The sequence below is a fragment of the Microtus ochrogaster genome, chromosome 8 (assembly GCF_000317375.1).
Source record: "Microtus ochrogaster isolate Prairie Vole_2 chromosome 8, MicOch1.0, whole genome shotgun sequence".
In the NCBI taxonomy this organism is placed as follows: domain Eukaryota; kingdom Metazoa; phylum Chordata; class Mammalia; order Rodentia; family Cricetidae; genus Microtus; species Microtus ochrogaster.
In genome coordinates this window covers 39,673,311-39,687,783 of record NC_022015.1, presented here as the reverse complement: position 1 = coordinate 39,687,783, position 14,473 = coordinate 39,673,311, and the positions used below count along the sequence as shown (strand labels likewise).

At 50.1% G+C, this 14,473-nt stretch overlaps 1 protein-coding gene across 2 annotated transcripts in view; it reads left to right on the top strand.

Annotated features, from left to right (window-relative positions):
- The window catches only part of Dpp3 (dipeptidyl peptidase 3), a 22,474-nt gene that overhangs the window by 4,046 nt on the left and 3,955 nt on the right, over window positions 1-14,473 (top strand). For both annotated transcript variants that reach the window (XM_005351695.3, XM_026781528.1), the window contains exons 3-16: window positions 682-771; window positions 1,271-1,405; window positions 2,122-2,196; window positions 3,299-3,392; window positions 5,428-5,558; window positions 5,654-5,784; window positions 5,858-5,916; window positions 6,651-6,845; window positions 6,960-7,072; window positions 7,425-7,517; window positions 8,806-8,868; window positions 8,954-9,078; window positions 9,188-9,308; window positions 10,891-11,070. In XM_005351695.3, coding sequence (XP_005351752.1) covers window positions 682-771; window positions 1,271-1,405; window positions 2,122-2,196; window positions 3,299-3,392; window positions 5,428-5,558; window positions 5,654-5,784; window positions 5,858-5,916; window positions 6,651-6,845; window positions 6,960-7,072; window positions 7,425-7,517; window positions 8,806-8,868; window positions 8,954-9,078; window positions 9,188-9,308; window positions 10,891-11,070 — 1,605 coding nt within the window. The remainder of the gene's footprint in view (window positions 1-681; window positions 772-1,270; window positions 1,406-2,121; window positions 2,197-3,298; window positions 3,393-5,427; window positions 5,559-5,653; window positions 5,785-5,857; window positions 5,917-6,650; window positions 6,846-6,959; window positions 7,073-7,424; window positions 7,518-8,805; window positions 8,869-8,953; window positions 9,079-9,187; window positions 9,309-10,890; window positions 11,071-14,473) is intronic.

Below are 14,473 nucleotides of genomic sequence, written 5' to 3'. Positions count from 1 at the left end.
TTCACAAGGGCCAGGGCTAGAAGAGGCTTCAGGTGCAGTTGGATTCAGTTGTTCGGTACCATCTTGAGATGGGATCTTCATGTCTCAGTGTTCTCAAGGGCCAGGGCTAGACAGAGAAACCCTGCCTCAAAATAAATAAATAAATAAATAAATAAATAAATAAATAAATAAATACTAAAAAGTAAGAGAATCGTTAGTTCACAAGGGCCAGGGCTAGAAGAGGCTTCAGGTGCAGTTGGATTCAGTTGTTCGGTACCATCTTGAGATGGGATCTTCATGTCTCAGTGTTCTCTCACCATTCTGGTACTAGAACATCTAGGTGATGTTGGCCAGTTTGGCTGTTTTAGTTCAGCCTATAGCAAGAGAGGGTGATTCTCTGACCTGCCTAGCCAGCTTGCATGCCTACCCTTGGAGCTGTGGGAGGCAGGTTTCTGCTCTCACCAGGTGTTTGAGGTAGCTGGTCCCTGCTGAAACCAGTTTGGCAACACAGTGGGGTGGGTGTGAAAATTGATCTGCAGCAACAGCTTGGGCCAGTCTGGGGCCTCCTAGGATCAGGGTCCTGCCCTGAGATTTCCCAGCCTCCTCCATACTGGTGTGCCCTGGTGTTTTGGTCTTAGGCTGAAAGCAAAGGGAGCGGTGCTTCTCAGGTGTTTGACACTATGCCATGACTCCTCTCCCCAGGCATTCCTGGTCTATGCTGCAGGGGTCTACTCCAACATGGGCAACTATAAGTCCTTTGGTGACACCAAGTTTGTTCCTAACCTGCCTAAGGTGAGTTGGGGAGGGTGACCGGGTGGCAGTGGTGGGCCGTGGTTGGAGAATGAAAAGGGGGCCCTGGTTGGAGTCAAAGGTAACTCAAGCCATAACACTGTCAATGGGACACTGTGACCGTTGTGTCACTCAGCACCCCCAAGTGCTACAGACACACACACGAAGGAAAGGTACAACCCTTTGAGACTGCTGATCTGAGAGTCAGCCAAGGGCAGGTGTGTAAATGGGAACTGTTAGATGCCTGCTGGTCATCACTGGGAGTAGGTGGAGCCCATGCACTGGTGTTCCTCAGATGTGAATGCCTGTATCAGTGGTCTGCTGATGTTCAATGCAGTGTCTGACTGAGCTGGTCTGTGGTACCTGAGGCTCAGCTCTTCTCAGGGTTTGCTGCTGCTGCTGCTCCCTGGACTATACTCTGGGGTCTTAGGTTCAAGTAGAAGGAGGTCCTGGAGGTTTGCAGGGCATGTGACCAGGCCAATGACTTCCTATTTCCTTGCAGGAAAAGTTGGAACGTGTGATCCTGGGCAGTAAGGCTGCTCAGCAGCAGCCAGAAGTTAGGGAACTCTGGCAGATCTGTGGGGAGCTTATGTTCTCCCTGGAGCCAAGACTTCGACACCTAGGGCTAGGGGATGAGGTGAGTCCCACCATCCAAGAGCCTGGTAGACTAGAGGGCATCCTTGAGGCTGCTTGGTATGTGTAGAAGGGCAGCTGACGGGAGGCGGGGTGCTCCTCCTCTGCTGTCTAGCTGAAGCCACTTGGCACTACAGGCTTGCTTATCATCTGTAATGGGAAGAGAACTGTATGGGATGTTTCCAGAATGTTCTTCCAGGTCTGTCCTGCCAGGATGTGGGTGCACGAAGGGGGAAGGAGAAAAGAGCTGGGAGAAAGGAGTCTAGGAGGGAGTGATGTGAGGACTCCAGGGTTCCTGTCTCTAGGGATTGCTCGGGCTGCTTGGGAAGAGGGTATGACAAGCCTTAGGGATGGGCCAGCTAGCGAGGATGAGTGGGGGTAGAGCTAGATGAAAGACTGAGTTAGGTATGGTGGCACAACCCTGTAATCCCAGCCCTCAGGAGGCTGAGGCCGGATAGTTGTGAGTGTGAGGCCAACGTGGGCTGCATAGTGAGACCCTGTGTCTCACAGGGAAAAAAACAAAAAATGTCCCAAGCTGATAATCCATTTTACAACTCTTTCCCTGGACTTCGGTGGACAGGGTGGAGGTGCTGGGAGGGGATGCAGAGAGCCTAGCAAGGAAGCCATCAGCTGCCATATAGGGTCCCACCTGCGCCCTCAGTAACTCCGCCCACGTGTCAGCCCACTCACCCTTTTTTCCCACCATCTCTTCTCCCACAGGGAGTCACCACCTATTTCTCTGGGAATTGTACCATGGAAGATGCTAAGCTGGCCCAGGACTTTCTGGACTCTCAGGTTTGGGAATTGGCAATTTGGGACACTAGTTTGATGGGGCCCCTTGTCCCTGCCCCTTCGCCAGGGGCACCTGTTCTGGGGTCCTTGAGGTGTAAAAGACTGAAGGAACCTTTGTGTGTGAGGTAAGCCTACGCCAGTCAGGAAGACAAAGATGTTACAGGCACACCAGGATACATCCACCCCCGGCCATTCTCACACTTCCAAGATGGGGCTCCTGGGGCCTGTGTCCCTCAGCCCCTTGCCAGCTATGTTGATGTTTCCCAATTCTATCGCACACAGCTAAGAAGTAGCTGAGATGACTCTGTGCCTCACAGAGTCGAGTTGGTGCTTAGTGAAAGTTATCACTTCCGGGACTGGTGAATGGCTCAGTGAGTGAAGGTGCTTGCCAGTGAGCCCAGTGACATGAGTTTGCTCCTCTGCTGTCTAGATGGTGGAAAGAGAGCACTAATTCCTGAAATTATTCTGAGACCTCCATATAAGCACTGTGGCACGTGTGGAACTGTGTGTGTGTGTGTGTGTTTAATGAGAAAAAAAATCTGTTTGTTTTATTTCGTGTGTGTGTGTGTGTGTGTGTGTGTGTGTGAACATGTTGCACACCTGAATGTATGTAATGTGTGCCACCTTTATTCAGGAGCCCTTGGCTATCCTGGGACTGGAGTTAGAGACGGTTATGAGCCACCATGTGGGTGCTGGGAACCAAACCTGGGTCCTCTGCAATGCAGTGCAGTAAGCACTTGTGACTGCTGAGCCGTCTCTCAGTCCCAGTATATTATTTTAGTTAGTTTTTTGAGGCGAGCAAGGTCTCACTCTCCAGACCAGACTGGCCTTGAACACGGCCATCTGCCTGCCTCTGCCTTCTGAATGCTGGGATTAAAGGCGTGCACTGCTCAGTATTCTTTTTAAGTTAGCTTTTACTGTGTGAAGCTTAGCATGACGCTCTTCCCTGGCCGGCCGGCCTGCCTGCCTTCTCTTGTAGGCTTGGGAAGATCCCTCAGAGAAGCCCCTACTTTGCCTCACTGTTGTCCATGGAATGGCCGCTCCTCCGTTCCCTCCAGTCTCCCTGATCTCACTATTCCTCAAACCCTCCTCTGGTTTTTTCCAGAACCTCAGTGCATACAACACACGGCTCTTCAAGGTGGTCGACCAGGAAGGAAAGTCCCACTATGAGGTGCGACTGGCTTCAGTACTGAACACAGGTGCGCTCGGGCTCTAATGTCTGCTGTCAGCCATCTGGGGCAGCAGCCCAGCTCCTCCAGCACAGAGTCCTTTGGTCCCAGTTGTTTCTTCATATAGCCGAAAAGTGGCTCTCTATCTTTCTGAAGTCCTATATTAATGTGAACCAGTCCTTGCAAGTGGACAAGGGACAGGGCTCTGATTGGCTCTACCTGATCTCAAGCCCACCCCAGAGTAAGATCAGCATCTTCTCAGTCACTCAGACAGGGAGTGGCAGCAGCGGGGACCTGTTACAAAGCAAGGAAAGCGAGTATATTTAGGCCTCTGTGCAGCCCTTCGTAGCTGTTTTTTACCCATCCACATCCCCAGCGTCCAGCATCTGCTTTAGCCACATTCTCCAGCTTCTGATTCCTGCATCCCGTCACTACATCTTCAAACAGTGTGTTGCCTACTTCCTGCTCAGAACAGCTCTAGCCCAGCCCATCTTTACCCAGGCGGCCCCTCCTCATCCTGCGGCTGGAGGTGGATGGCACAGGTTGTAGGGCAGGACAGTGACCAAGGGTGGCTTTGGGGCTAGGAATGTGGATTGTGGGTAGAGCCCTGGCCTAGCATGCTCCAGGCCCTGGATTCTATTCCAAGTACTGAAAAACTAGCCTTTTATTTTCTTCAAGGGTTTCTTCTTTTTTTTTCTTTTTGAATATTTCTTTTTGTGTCTATAGTGTGTGTGCGCCTGTGTGAGTTTCTGTGCTTGAGGAGGCCAGGAGAGGGTGGTGTCAGATCCTGTGGAACTGGAGTTACAGGTGATTGTGAGACGCTGATGTGGATGCTGGAACTGAACCTGGGCCTTCCGCAAGAGCAATATATACACTCTTGTTTGGTTGGTTTGTTTTGTTTTTCAAGACAGGGTTTCTCTGTGTAGCTCTGCCTATCCTAGAACTTGCTCTGTAGACCAGGCTGGCCTTGAACTCAGATCTGCCTGCCCCTGCCTCCCCAATGCTGAGATCAAAGTCATGCACCATCACTGTCCTGCAAGAGCAATATAGACTCTTAACCCCTGAGCCATCTCTAGTCCTGTTATTATTTTTCTAGGACAGAGTCTAACTTTGTAGTGGAGGCTAGCCCGATGGGATTACAGCTGTGCACTGCTGTGCTCAGCATAACTCTTGGGGTGTGTTTGTAGGGAGTATTGGGGTTTTTGAGGGGTTTTGTTTTTTGAGGTAGGGTCTTCTGTAGTCTTTAGGGTACTCTAGACTCACTGTGTACCTGAGATGACCTTGAACTCTCCCCGTGTCTACTTCCCAACTGATGGTGTTGCAGGTATGCAGTACCATACTCGGCTGTTTTGCAGCTTTGTTTCTCTTGTCTTTTTCACACTTAATGTGTGTACACATGTCCTGGGATAGAAGTCAGAGGGCAGGAGCTGGAGAGATGGCTCAGTGTTTAAGAGCACTGTCTGCTCTTCCAGAGGTCCTGAGTTCAATTCCCAGCAACCACATGGTGGCTCCAAACCATCTGTAAAGAGATCTGGCGCCCTCCTCTGGCGTGTGGGTATAAATGGAGGCAGAAAGTTGTATACATAATAAATAACTCTTTAAAAAAAAAGAAGTCAGAGGTGATCCACAAAGGTTGATCCTGTCCTCTCACCATGTGGAGGACCTAGGGATTAAGCTCAGGTCACCAGGCTCGATGGTTGGAACCGTACCTGAGCCAGGTACTCCGGCCCCTGTGCCTTTTGATACCAAGCCCCACTCTAGCTCAGGCTGGTCTAAACTCAATGCGATGCTCCTGTCTCCACCTCCCAAACACCAGGACTACAGATGTGCTTCTTGCCTAGGTTATGCAGTGCCAGGTATCAAACCTGGGGCTTTCTGTGTGCCACACAAGCACCCTATCAGTTGAGCCGCGTCCCTAGCCCCAACATACGCGTGTTTGAAGAAGAGAATTGATCCTTATTTCTGTTGGCGGTGGGGAGACTTTGAAGTTCTTAGTGGGCCAGAGTGAAAAGCCTGCTGGGGTATGCTATACTGGCTTTTCCCTGAGTGTTTCCTCATTCCATAGACCCTGCTCTTGACTCTGAATTGACTTCCAAGCTGAAGAGCTGTGAGTTCCAGGGGAGCCATTTCCGGGTCACCCGGGGGGACTATGCCCCCATCCTCCAGAAGGTGGTAGAACACTTGGAGAAAGCCAAGGTAGGTCTAGCTGGGGCCTGAGGGGGCTACTTCCAACCCCTCTGGGCAGCAAAGGTGGATGGTCCAAGGCCGACCAGAGCTCTTTTTACCCCTAGACATATGCGGCCAACAGCCACCAGGAGCAGATGCTGGCCCAGTACGTGGAGAGCTTCACCCAGGGCTCTATCGAGGCCCATAAGAGGGGCTCCCGCTTCTGGATCCAGGACAAAGGCCCCATTGTAGAGAGGTGAGGTGCCAGCCTTTGCTCCCCCTTCATGGCTTCTGCCAGATCTCCTTCATCTCCCCCTTCTCTCCTGTAGTTACATTGGCTTCATTGAGAGCTACCGTGACCCCTTTGGCTCCCGAGGAGAATTTGAAGGTAACTCATGGAACGAGGGTGTTGGGTGGAACTCCCTCTAGGGTTCTGTCCTTCCCTCCTAGAAGTAAACAGCAGCCCTGGGCCAGTTACTTGCAATGTCCTAGCATTGTGTAGTACAAAGTTAGCCTGTATTGTCTCACTGAGCCATCATGTGAGGCTTTTACCTTTTCTGCCTGACCTGGCAAGGCTCTAGGTAGACAGATAGACATGATTTCTTATGCTGGATTTGCCCATCTGATCTGTGGGTGTCAAGTGATCAGATCTGAGCATCAAGCATTGTGTCTACTGATGTGCCCAACAGTTAAGAGTGGATGTGCCTCTTCTGCGAGGCTGATGGCGCCATCGTCCCCAGCTGATGGCAGACTGCCTCCGTCCCCTTCCCACAGGCAGATCATTGCTGGAGGATTCAGACTGGTCTTTGCCTACTCTCTTTCTCCCCGTTCTGTATAGAGAGGCTGAACAATGAATTGTTAAAGCAAGGGATTAGCCTGGCAGGAGAGAGGAAAGTCCCAGCAGTATATAGGAGGCTCAGACCTGAGGTCATAGGAACATGAAGGAATTCTCACTCATGCCAGCAGCTTTCCTGCCTGGGACCTGGGACCTTGTGGTTGCCAGCAGCCAGCATAGCACTGCTGCACACAGCAGTGTGCATTATACACGTGATGGCTGAGAAACTGGGTAGGGTGCAGTGGGATCCCAGGACGCTGCCAAACTGCAGCCCTACCTCCCAACAGGTTTCGTAGCCATGGTGAACAAAGCCATGAGTGCCAAGTTCGAGCGGCTGGTGGCAAGTGCTGAGCAGCTGCTGAAGGAGCTACCCTGGCCGCCTGCTTTTGAAAAGGACAAGTTCCTCACCCCCGACTTCACCTCCCTGGATGTCCTCACCTTTGCTGGCTCTGGTATCCCTGCTGGCATCAACATCCCCAACTGTGAGCTCCCTTCATGTCCTCCCAATTCAAGGAAGTCCCCATATATTCCTCCCCTTTGCCCCTCCCCCTTCTGTCAGCTCCCCTTGACCTCTGCTCTTCCCTCTCTTCTTCTAGATGACGACCTGAGACAGACAGAAGGCTTTAAGAATGTGTCTCTTGGGAATGTGTTGGCTGTGGCCTATGCCACGAAGCGGGAGAAACTCACGTTCTTGGAAGAAGAGGACAAGGTAGGCACTGGCTGCCTGAGGCTTCGGGCCAGACTGTACCTGGCTGTATTGAGTCTGGGAAGGCAAATGGACCAACACTGTGGTAAGGTCAGAGTCCAGCTTTGGTCCTGGCCTAGCCACTTGCCTGCCACGTGACGGTTTGTCACAGAGGAGCTTCCATTCCTTCACACCGTGGAGACAGTCCCTCCTCCTGGGTCCTTGTGAGGTTGCGATGGGCTGCTCCACGTGTATGGATGGATTAAGCATGGCTTCCAGAAAGCACATTCCCCACATGGGCCTCAACCGTGCTGAGAGGCCTGCTGTGCCATGAGCCCACGGGGAAATGGTGATCCGTGGGTCCTTGTCTCGACAGGACCTGTATATCCGCTGGAAGGGGCCATCCTTTGATGTGCAGGTGGGGTTGCACGAGCTGTTGGGCCATGGCAGCGGCAAGCTCTTTGTGCAGGTAAGCAGGGCCAGCAGGGGCCTCTTGACCTGACCCACCATGAGTTCATTTCTGGGACAACGTGGCTCCCTTCAGTATCTGGGAAAGTCCAGGCTCGTGGTGCAGAGCAAGACAACTTTGCATGGCAGCAGAGCCCGGCCCTTCCTGGTCTCTGTCTAGGGGCCCCTGAGTCACACCTTCAAGGGGAGCTTCCCCAGCCTAGGCCAGTAGGCTAGGTCAACAGCCACCAGCTGAGCTGTCTCTACCCATTCAGTCATCTGGGATCCTGGCGCTATTGGGGGGCAGGGTCAAACCAAGTGTTTCCTACGTAAGGAGCTGTCTCCCCAGAGCGCTTCTCTTTCCCCGTTGGCCACAGTGCCTGGAGCCCTGGCTTGCTCTTGAGGAACACAGAAAGGCTGATAGTCTCTCCAGCAGGCTAAGGAAACTCGTGGGTTCCCAGTATGGAGCCACATAGCTAAACAAGCAGAGGAGGGTACGGACCACAGTGAGGTCAGGGTTCTGGGTTGGGCCTGTTCCCATTGGTGGGGCTGCGTCCTTAGATGAGGGAGGGCTGGCGCTGGACCTGGTAAGTCAAGAGGTCTTAGAAAGCCACTGAAGGGGCAGCAGCCAAGCATGGCGTCCCATCCAGTCCTTACTCGGGCCATGTTCTTACTTTTCTTCTGGTTGGGCCTCAGTGGACCCACCTGTACAATGGGGTTTCTGACACCATCACATGAACTAATGTGAAGGAAAAGAGAAGGTGAAGCATGGCCTGGCACAGTAGGGTTTTAGCAAACGTGGACGAGTATTTGGAGGCAGAGAGGTTCTGCTGTCCCATTCCATTTGGGGACTCTTGGACTCTGAGCCTGTTTCCCACCTGTGATGACAAAGCCTTCCCCAGGAGGCAACTGTGAGGATTAAGTGTGTGATATATGAGAAACGCTTGGCATATGGTGTGTGTGTGTGTGGGGGGTGGTCATGCTGGCAGCATGGGGCCATCACACATGGGGAGAAGCAGACAGGTTCTTTGGCCTACCCATCGGGGTGTCTCCTACACAGGTCTGAAGAGTCTGGGTTCACAGACAATTGTTTCCCTCTCTGTGCAGTGAAGTCAGTAGGTGGTTCCTCTAGTGCTGAAGGACCTGAGGAGGTTGTTGGCACCACAGAGCTGAGGGTCACAGGCATTAGGGTAACAATGTACTTGTGGTTCTGCCTGACTGTTCCTTTCCTTATCTTTCTGAGCCACTTAGATTCTGCCCAGGGACACCGTCCCCTAGCCCACCCCACATTCATGACCCTTCTTCTACAGGATGAGAAAGGTGCATTCAACTTTGACCAGGATACAGTGACCAACCCAGAGACTGGGGAGCAGGTGAGGAGATCATCTATGAAGCCAGGCTGTTGGGAGGGGGGACACAGGCGGGGCCTGACTCCTGGGTCCTGGGTCCTCCTTCTAGATTCAGAGCTGGTACCGAAGTGGAGAGACATGGGATAGCAAATTCAGCACCATTGCCTCCAGCTACGAAGAGTGCCGGGCCGAGAGTGTGGGCCTCTACCTCTGCCTCAACCCCCAAGTGCTGGAGTAGGAACAGTGGGCTGGAGGGGTGGTGGCCGAGTCCCCAGACTGGACAGCTCTTCAGGTGTTGGAGCATAGAGCTAATCGGATCATCCCTGTCCCCCCCATCCACCAGGATCTTTGGCTTTGAGGGAGCTGATGCAGAAGACGTGATCTACGTGAACTGGCTCAACATGGTTCGGGCTGGGCTGTTGGCTTTGGAGTTCTACACTCCAGAGGCGGCCAACTGGCGACAGGTGGGAGTGGCGAGGAGCCACCTTCAGGATAGAGAGGGAGCCACAGTCAGGATTCTGGGTGCAGGGATGGGACAAATGCAGAGGAACTGTACCCCAGACTCAACTCTTGGTGGGGCAAGCCGCTTCACTTCTGCCAGAAAAAGAGTCAGGATCCAAATTCTTGCAATCTTCCTTCTTAGCACTGGACTCGGCTACTCAGTTACAACAAATGGTTTTGTTGTTGTTTTTTGTTTTGTGTTTTTTAAGACAGGGTTACTCTGTGTAACCCTGGCTGTCCTGAAAGTCTCTCTGTAGAGCAGACTGGCCTTGAACTCAGAGAGCCACCTCCCTTTGCCACCACACCTGATCAACATATAGTTTGAAACTATGGTAATCAACAGTGATTTCATTTTTTTTAAATTTATTATTTGTGTGTAGAGATAGTTCTCTCCTTCCAGTGTGTGAGTCCCGGGAGTCAAACTTGAGTTCTCAGGCTTGCTTGGCATCAAGCCAGATTGCGGGCCCTTTTTATTTTTTTTTTAACAAAATGAAGTAAAAACGGTTTGCGGAGGTAGTGCATATCATCCAAGGTATACACCGTAAACCGTGCAGCTACTAGGGGAATCAGACAGGAGGTTTACCTGAACCCAGAAGTTCCTGAGACGCCTGGGCAGCATAGCAAGACCCCATCACAACAGGGAAAAGAGGGCTGGAGAGATGGCTCAGTGGTTAAGGGCACTGGCTGCTCTTCCAGAGGACCCGGGTTCAATTCCCAGCACCCACATGGCAAATAAGAATTGTCTGTAACTCCAAGGAATCCAGCATTTCCTGGACTCCACAGATACTGCACACATGTAGTACACATACATGTAAGCAAAACACCCATACATATAAAAGCAAAATGAAGCAAGTTGTTTAAAAAGAGAAAAATACAAAGAAAATTATGTGTGTGCACATACATACACACATAAAAGAAAATATGTTTGGAGTCTGGACTGAGGTCTGACTCCTTACTGTTCCTTTAGCAGCTGTGTGACTTTGAACCAGTCACTTTACCTCTCTGGGCCTCAATGTCTTGTCATGTGTAGAAGTGAGGATAACGGTGTCTACTTGGTTCCATTGTTGAGCACAAAAAAAGATTGAGAAAGAACCAGCCAGTGATGGTGCACGCCTTTAATCCCAGCACTTGGGAAGCAGAGGCAGGTGGATCTCAGTGAGTTCGAGGCGAGCCTGGTCTGCAGATGGAGCACAGCCAAAGCTACACAGAGAAACCCTGTCTTGAACAAAACAAAAACAAAGACTGGGAAAGAGAGAGTCCTCAGTGTCTTTGTAGTGAGGGGACCCCAGGACTGACTGCTGTCTGGAGCATTAAGAGCTGTGGCAGGTGGTGAGGGGTCATAGGGCACCAGGCTCTGCTCTCGCAGCCTGCCCCAGTGAACTGGCTGGGGGAAGAAAGGAAGAGGTTGAGGGGAGAGGAGTGGGCAGAAAGGTAAAGAGGGACTACATGGACAGTGACGAATGACAGCTTTATTGAACACGTTAACAAGCTTTGCATCCAGCTCCAGACAGGCTACACGTGACCTCTTTCCCTCGGCCTTGGCAGGCCCACATGCAGGCCCGGTTCGTGATCCTGAGGGTTTTGCTGGAGGCTGGCGAAGGACTTGTTACCGTCACTCCCACCACAGGCTCTGATGGGCGCCCAGATGCCCGTGTCCACCTGGACCGCAGCAAGATCCGGTCAGTGGGCAAACCTGCCTTGGAGCGGTTCCTACGGAGACTCCAGGTAAGTGAAAGTCTCACCTTGGCCACCTCCAGCCTCTTCTCCATCCCTCCCTCCCATTCTGTCAATTCCTCTTAACCTCCTGGCCGGTCCCTTCATCCAGCAAGTCTTTCTCATGACTGAGAATGAGCCATGAGCAGTTTCTCATGGTTGTGAGAATGCAGAGATGAACGCAACAGGATGTCTTCAGATCATGGCAGAGCTGTGTGGTGATAACACTGCTGGGTGTGATGGCGAGCAAGATTGGGAAGGGAAGGCCAGATGCTCGCAGAGGCCAGAAGCGGGCATTGATTCCCCTGGAACTGGAGTTATAAACAGTTGTGTGCGGTTGGGTTTTTTGTTTGTTTGTTTGGTTTTTCGAGACAGGGTTTCTCTGTGTAACTTTGAGGCTTGTCCTGGAATTCGCTCTGTAGACCAGGCTGGTCTTGAACTTACATAGATGCGTCTGCCTCTGCCTCCTGGAGTGCTGGGATTAAAGGCGTGCGCCACCGCCTCTCGGCTGCAGTTGGTTATTTTTACTCTTTGACTCTTTTGGGGGCCTGCCACCCAGTTCCCAGATAAATACACAGAGGCTTATTCTTATAAATGCCTGGCCTTAGCTTGTCTTATTTTTAGCCTTCTTTTCTTTTTTTCTTCTTCTTTTTTTGAGACAGGGTTTCTCTGTAGCTTTGGAGCCTATCCGTTAACTTGCTTTTTAGACTAGGCTGTCCTTGAACTCAAGAGATTGGCCTGTCTCTGCCTCCCGAGTGCTGGGACTAAAGGTGTGCGACACCACCACCCAACTAGCCAGCTTTTCTTAAATTATCCCATCTGCCTTTTGCTTTTCTCTTTATCCTATGCACATTTCTGTACCCCATGGCTTGCTGTGTAGCTGGGTGACTGACCCCTGGAGTCTTCCTTCTTCTTTTGCTCCTAGATCTCCCTTCCCAGATTCCTCCTATTTATTTTATCTGCCTGGCAGCCCCATCTATTCTTTCTCCTGCCTTGCTGTTGACCACTCAGCTCTTTATTAGGCCGTCAGGTGTTTTAGGCAAAGAATCACGGCTTCACGGAGTTAAAGAATGTAACACATCTTTGTATCATTAAACAAATGTTCCACAGCATAAACAAATGTAACACGTCTTCAAATAATATTCTACAACAGTTGTGAGCCAGCATGTGGGTTCTGGGAATTGAACCCAGGTCCTCTGGAAGAGCAGCCAGTGCTCTTAACTACTGACCCATCTCTCCAGCCCCCGAGAAACCCATCTTTATGGTATGGTACTTTCTACAAGAATAGGAACATATTGAATATTTTCAGCAACTTACATTTCACAGATTGTAGAGTATGAGTTGTTGAATTAGGATCAGAGTATCTCTGTATACCCATCTGTTTCCAGGAAGGATCTAAAGAATCTTTTCATAAAGCATGGGAGTTTGGGGTGATTTTGTCTTTAAAATTTTGTGTGTATGTGGGAGGCAGAGACAGGCAGATCTCTGTGAGTTCAAAGCCAGCGTGGTCTACAGAATGAGTTGTTCCAGGACATCCAAGGCTACACAGTGAGACCTGTTTTGAAAAACAAAAACAAACAAAAAATTGTGTGTGATATTGAGGAGTTGTGCATGAGCTACAGTGTGTGTATGGAGGGCAGAGATGATTTGTGAAGTTGATTCTCTTGTGCTTTTATCTAGATTTTTGGGGACCAAACTAAGGTCATCAGGCTTGTGTGACAATTGTGTTTATCTGCTGAGCTATTCCACCTGCCCTATTTGTCGATTTTAGTTTTTGTTTTCATTTTTTTTTCTTTTTTAATTTTTTGGGTCAGGGTCATAGGTGTATATCCCTGAGTGGCCTAGAACTCACTGTGTGGACCAGGCTAGCCTTGAACTCACTATGCGGACCAGGCTAGCCTTGAACTTGTGTCATCCTTCTGCTTCTGCCTCCCAAATGCTGAGATTATAGGTGTGTATCACTATACCCAGCTGAAGCACGTGCTTGTAAAGTTAAAATTAAATTACGGACTGGAGGTAGCGTATGTGCTTAATATATGTGAGACCCTGGGTTTCATTCCTTCAGCACCAAAAATAAATTAGGATAGAAGCCACTAGATGGAAAACAATGTCTTTGGTGGGTCCTAGGGTAGGAAGGGGTATTGTTGGCAATGCTAGTGAGACCTAGGTAAGACTGGAATCTAGTTATAGCAATGGGCCGGTTATGAAGCTGGCGAGGAGAGAAAGCCGTGCTGAGAGCTTCTGGGAACTCACTGTACCGTCTTTATAACTGAAGATTTTTGCTGCAAATGGCATCCTATCTTTCTCTGCACACACCAAACATGTACACACAAATCTTTAAAGTTTGTAAGAAATCTCAATGTGATTTAAAATGTACTCTACCAGAAGATGTGTGGAGGTTAACCACATATAGCACAACATTTTGGATTAGACACTTGAACATTCGGATTTTGTTATCCGGTAGACTCTGCCTGCCCGAGTCACTCCTGATACTGCTGCCTCCCTTGGCACCCATGGCACTAACTCCCCAGCTCGAGCTACCCAGGTCTGGCCTGTTGGCTTGATGAACATGTCACCAAGAGGTGATCTGAGCTAAGTAGGTTTCCTTGAAGCAAGCTAGATCCAGTGGGATAAACATAGGAAGGACGGGTGGTAGATCTAACCGGAGAGCAGAAAGAAAACACTGAGTAGAAAGAAATATTGGGGGGGGCGAGACTAGAGAATTGAACTTCAGACTTGAGTCTTACTAGGCAAGTACTATAGCACTGAGCTGTATCTGAAGCTGAGAGAAGGGTTAAAAGAGAACTGAGCAGTGGCCATGAGAGTGAGGAAGTCTGATAGAACGACGCTCAAGAGCATGGGGAGACTATGAGGAGACAAAGTAATGGCTTTGCTTCCACAGCCGCTGCCACCTGGCCTTAATCCCACCCACAAAGGAGGAGCCTAAGCGCTTTTAAAAGCCCCACCTCTTATTTTTCATTTAAATTAACTTTTGGTGTGTATGTATATGTATGAGTGTGGTGCATGTGTGTGTGTATGAGTGTGGTGTATGTGTGTGTGTGTGTGTGTGTATGTATGTGTATGAGTGTGGTGTATGTGTGTGTATGTATGTGTGTGTATGTATGTGTGTGTATGTGTGTGTATGAGTGTGATGTATGTGTGTGTATGTATGTGTATGAGTGTGGTGTATGTGTGTTTGTGTATGTATGTGTATGAGTGTGGTGTATGTGTGTATGTGTATGAGTGGTGTATGTGTATGTATGTGTATGTTTGTGTATGAGTGGGTGTATATGTGTGTGTATGTATGTGTATGAGTGTGGTGTATATGTGTGTATGTATGTGTATGAGTGTGGTGTATGTGTGTGTATGTATGTGTATGAGTGTGGTGTATGTGTGTGTATGTATGTGTATGAGT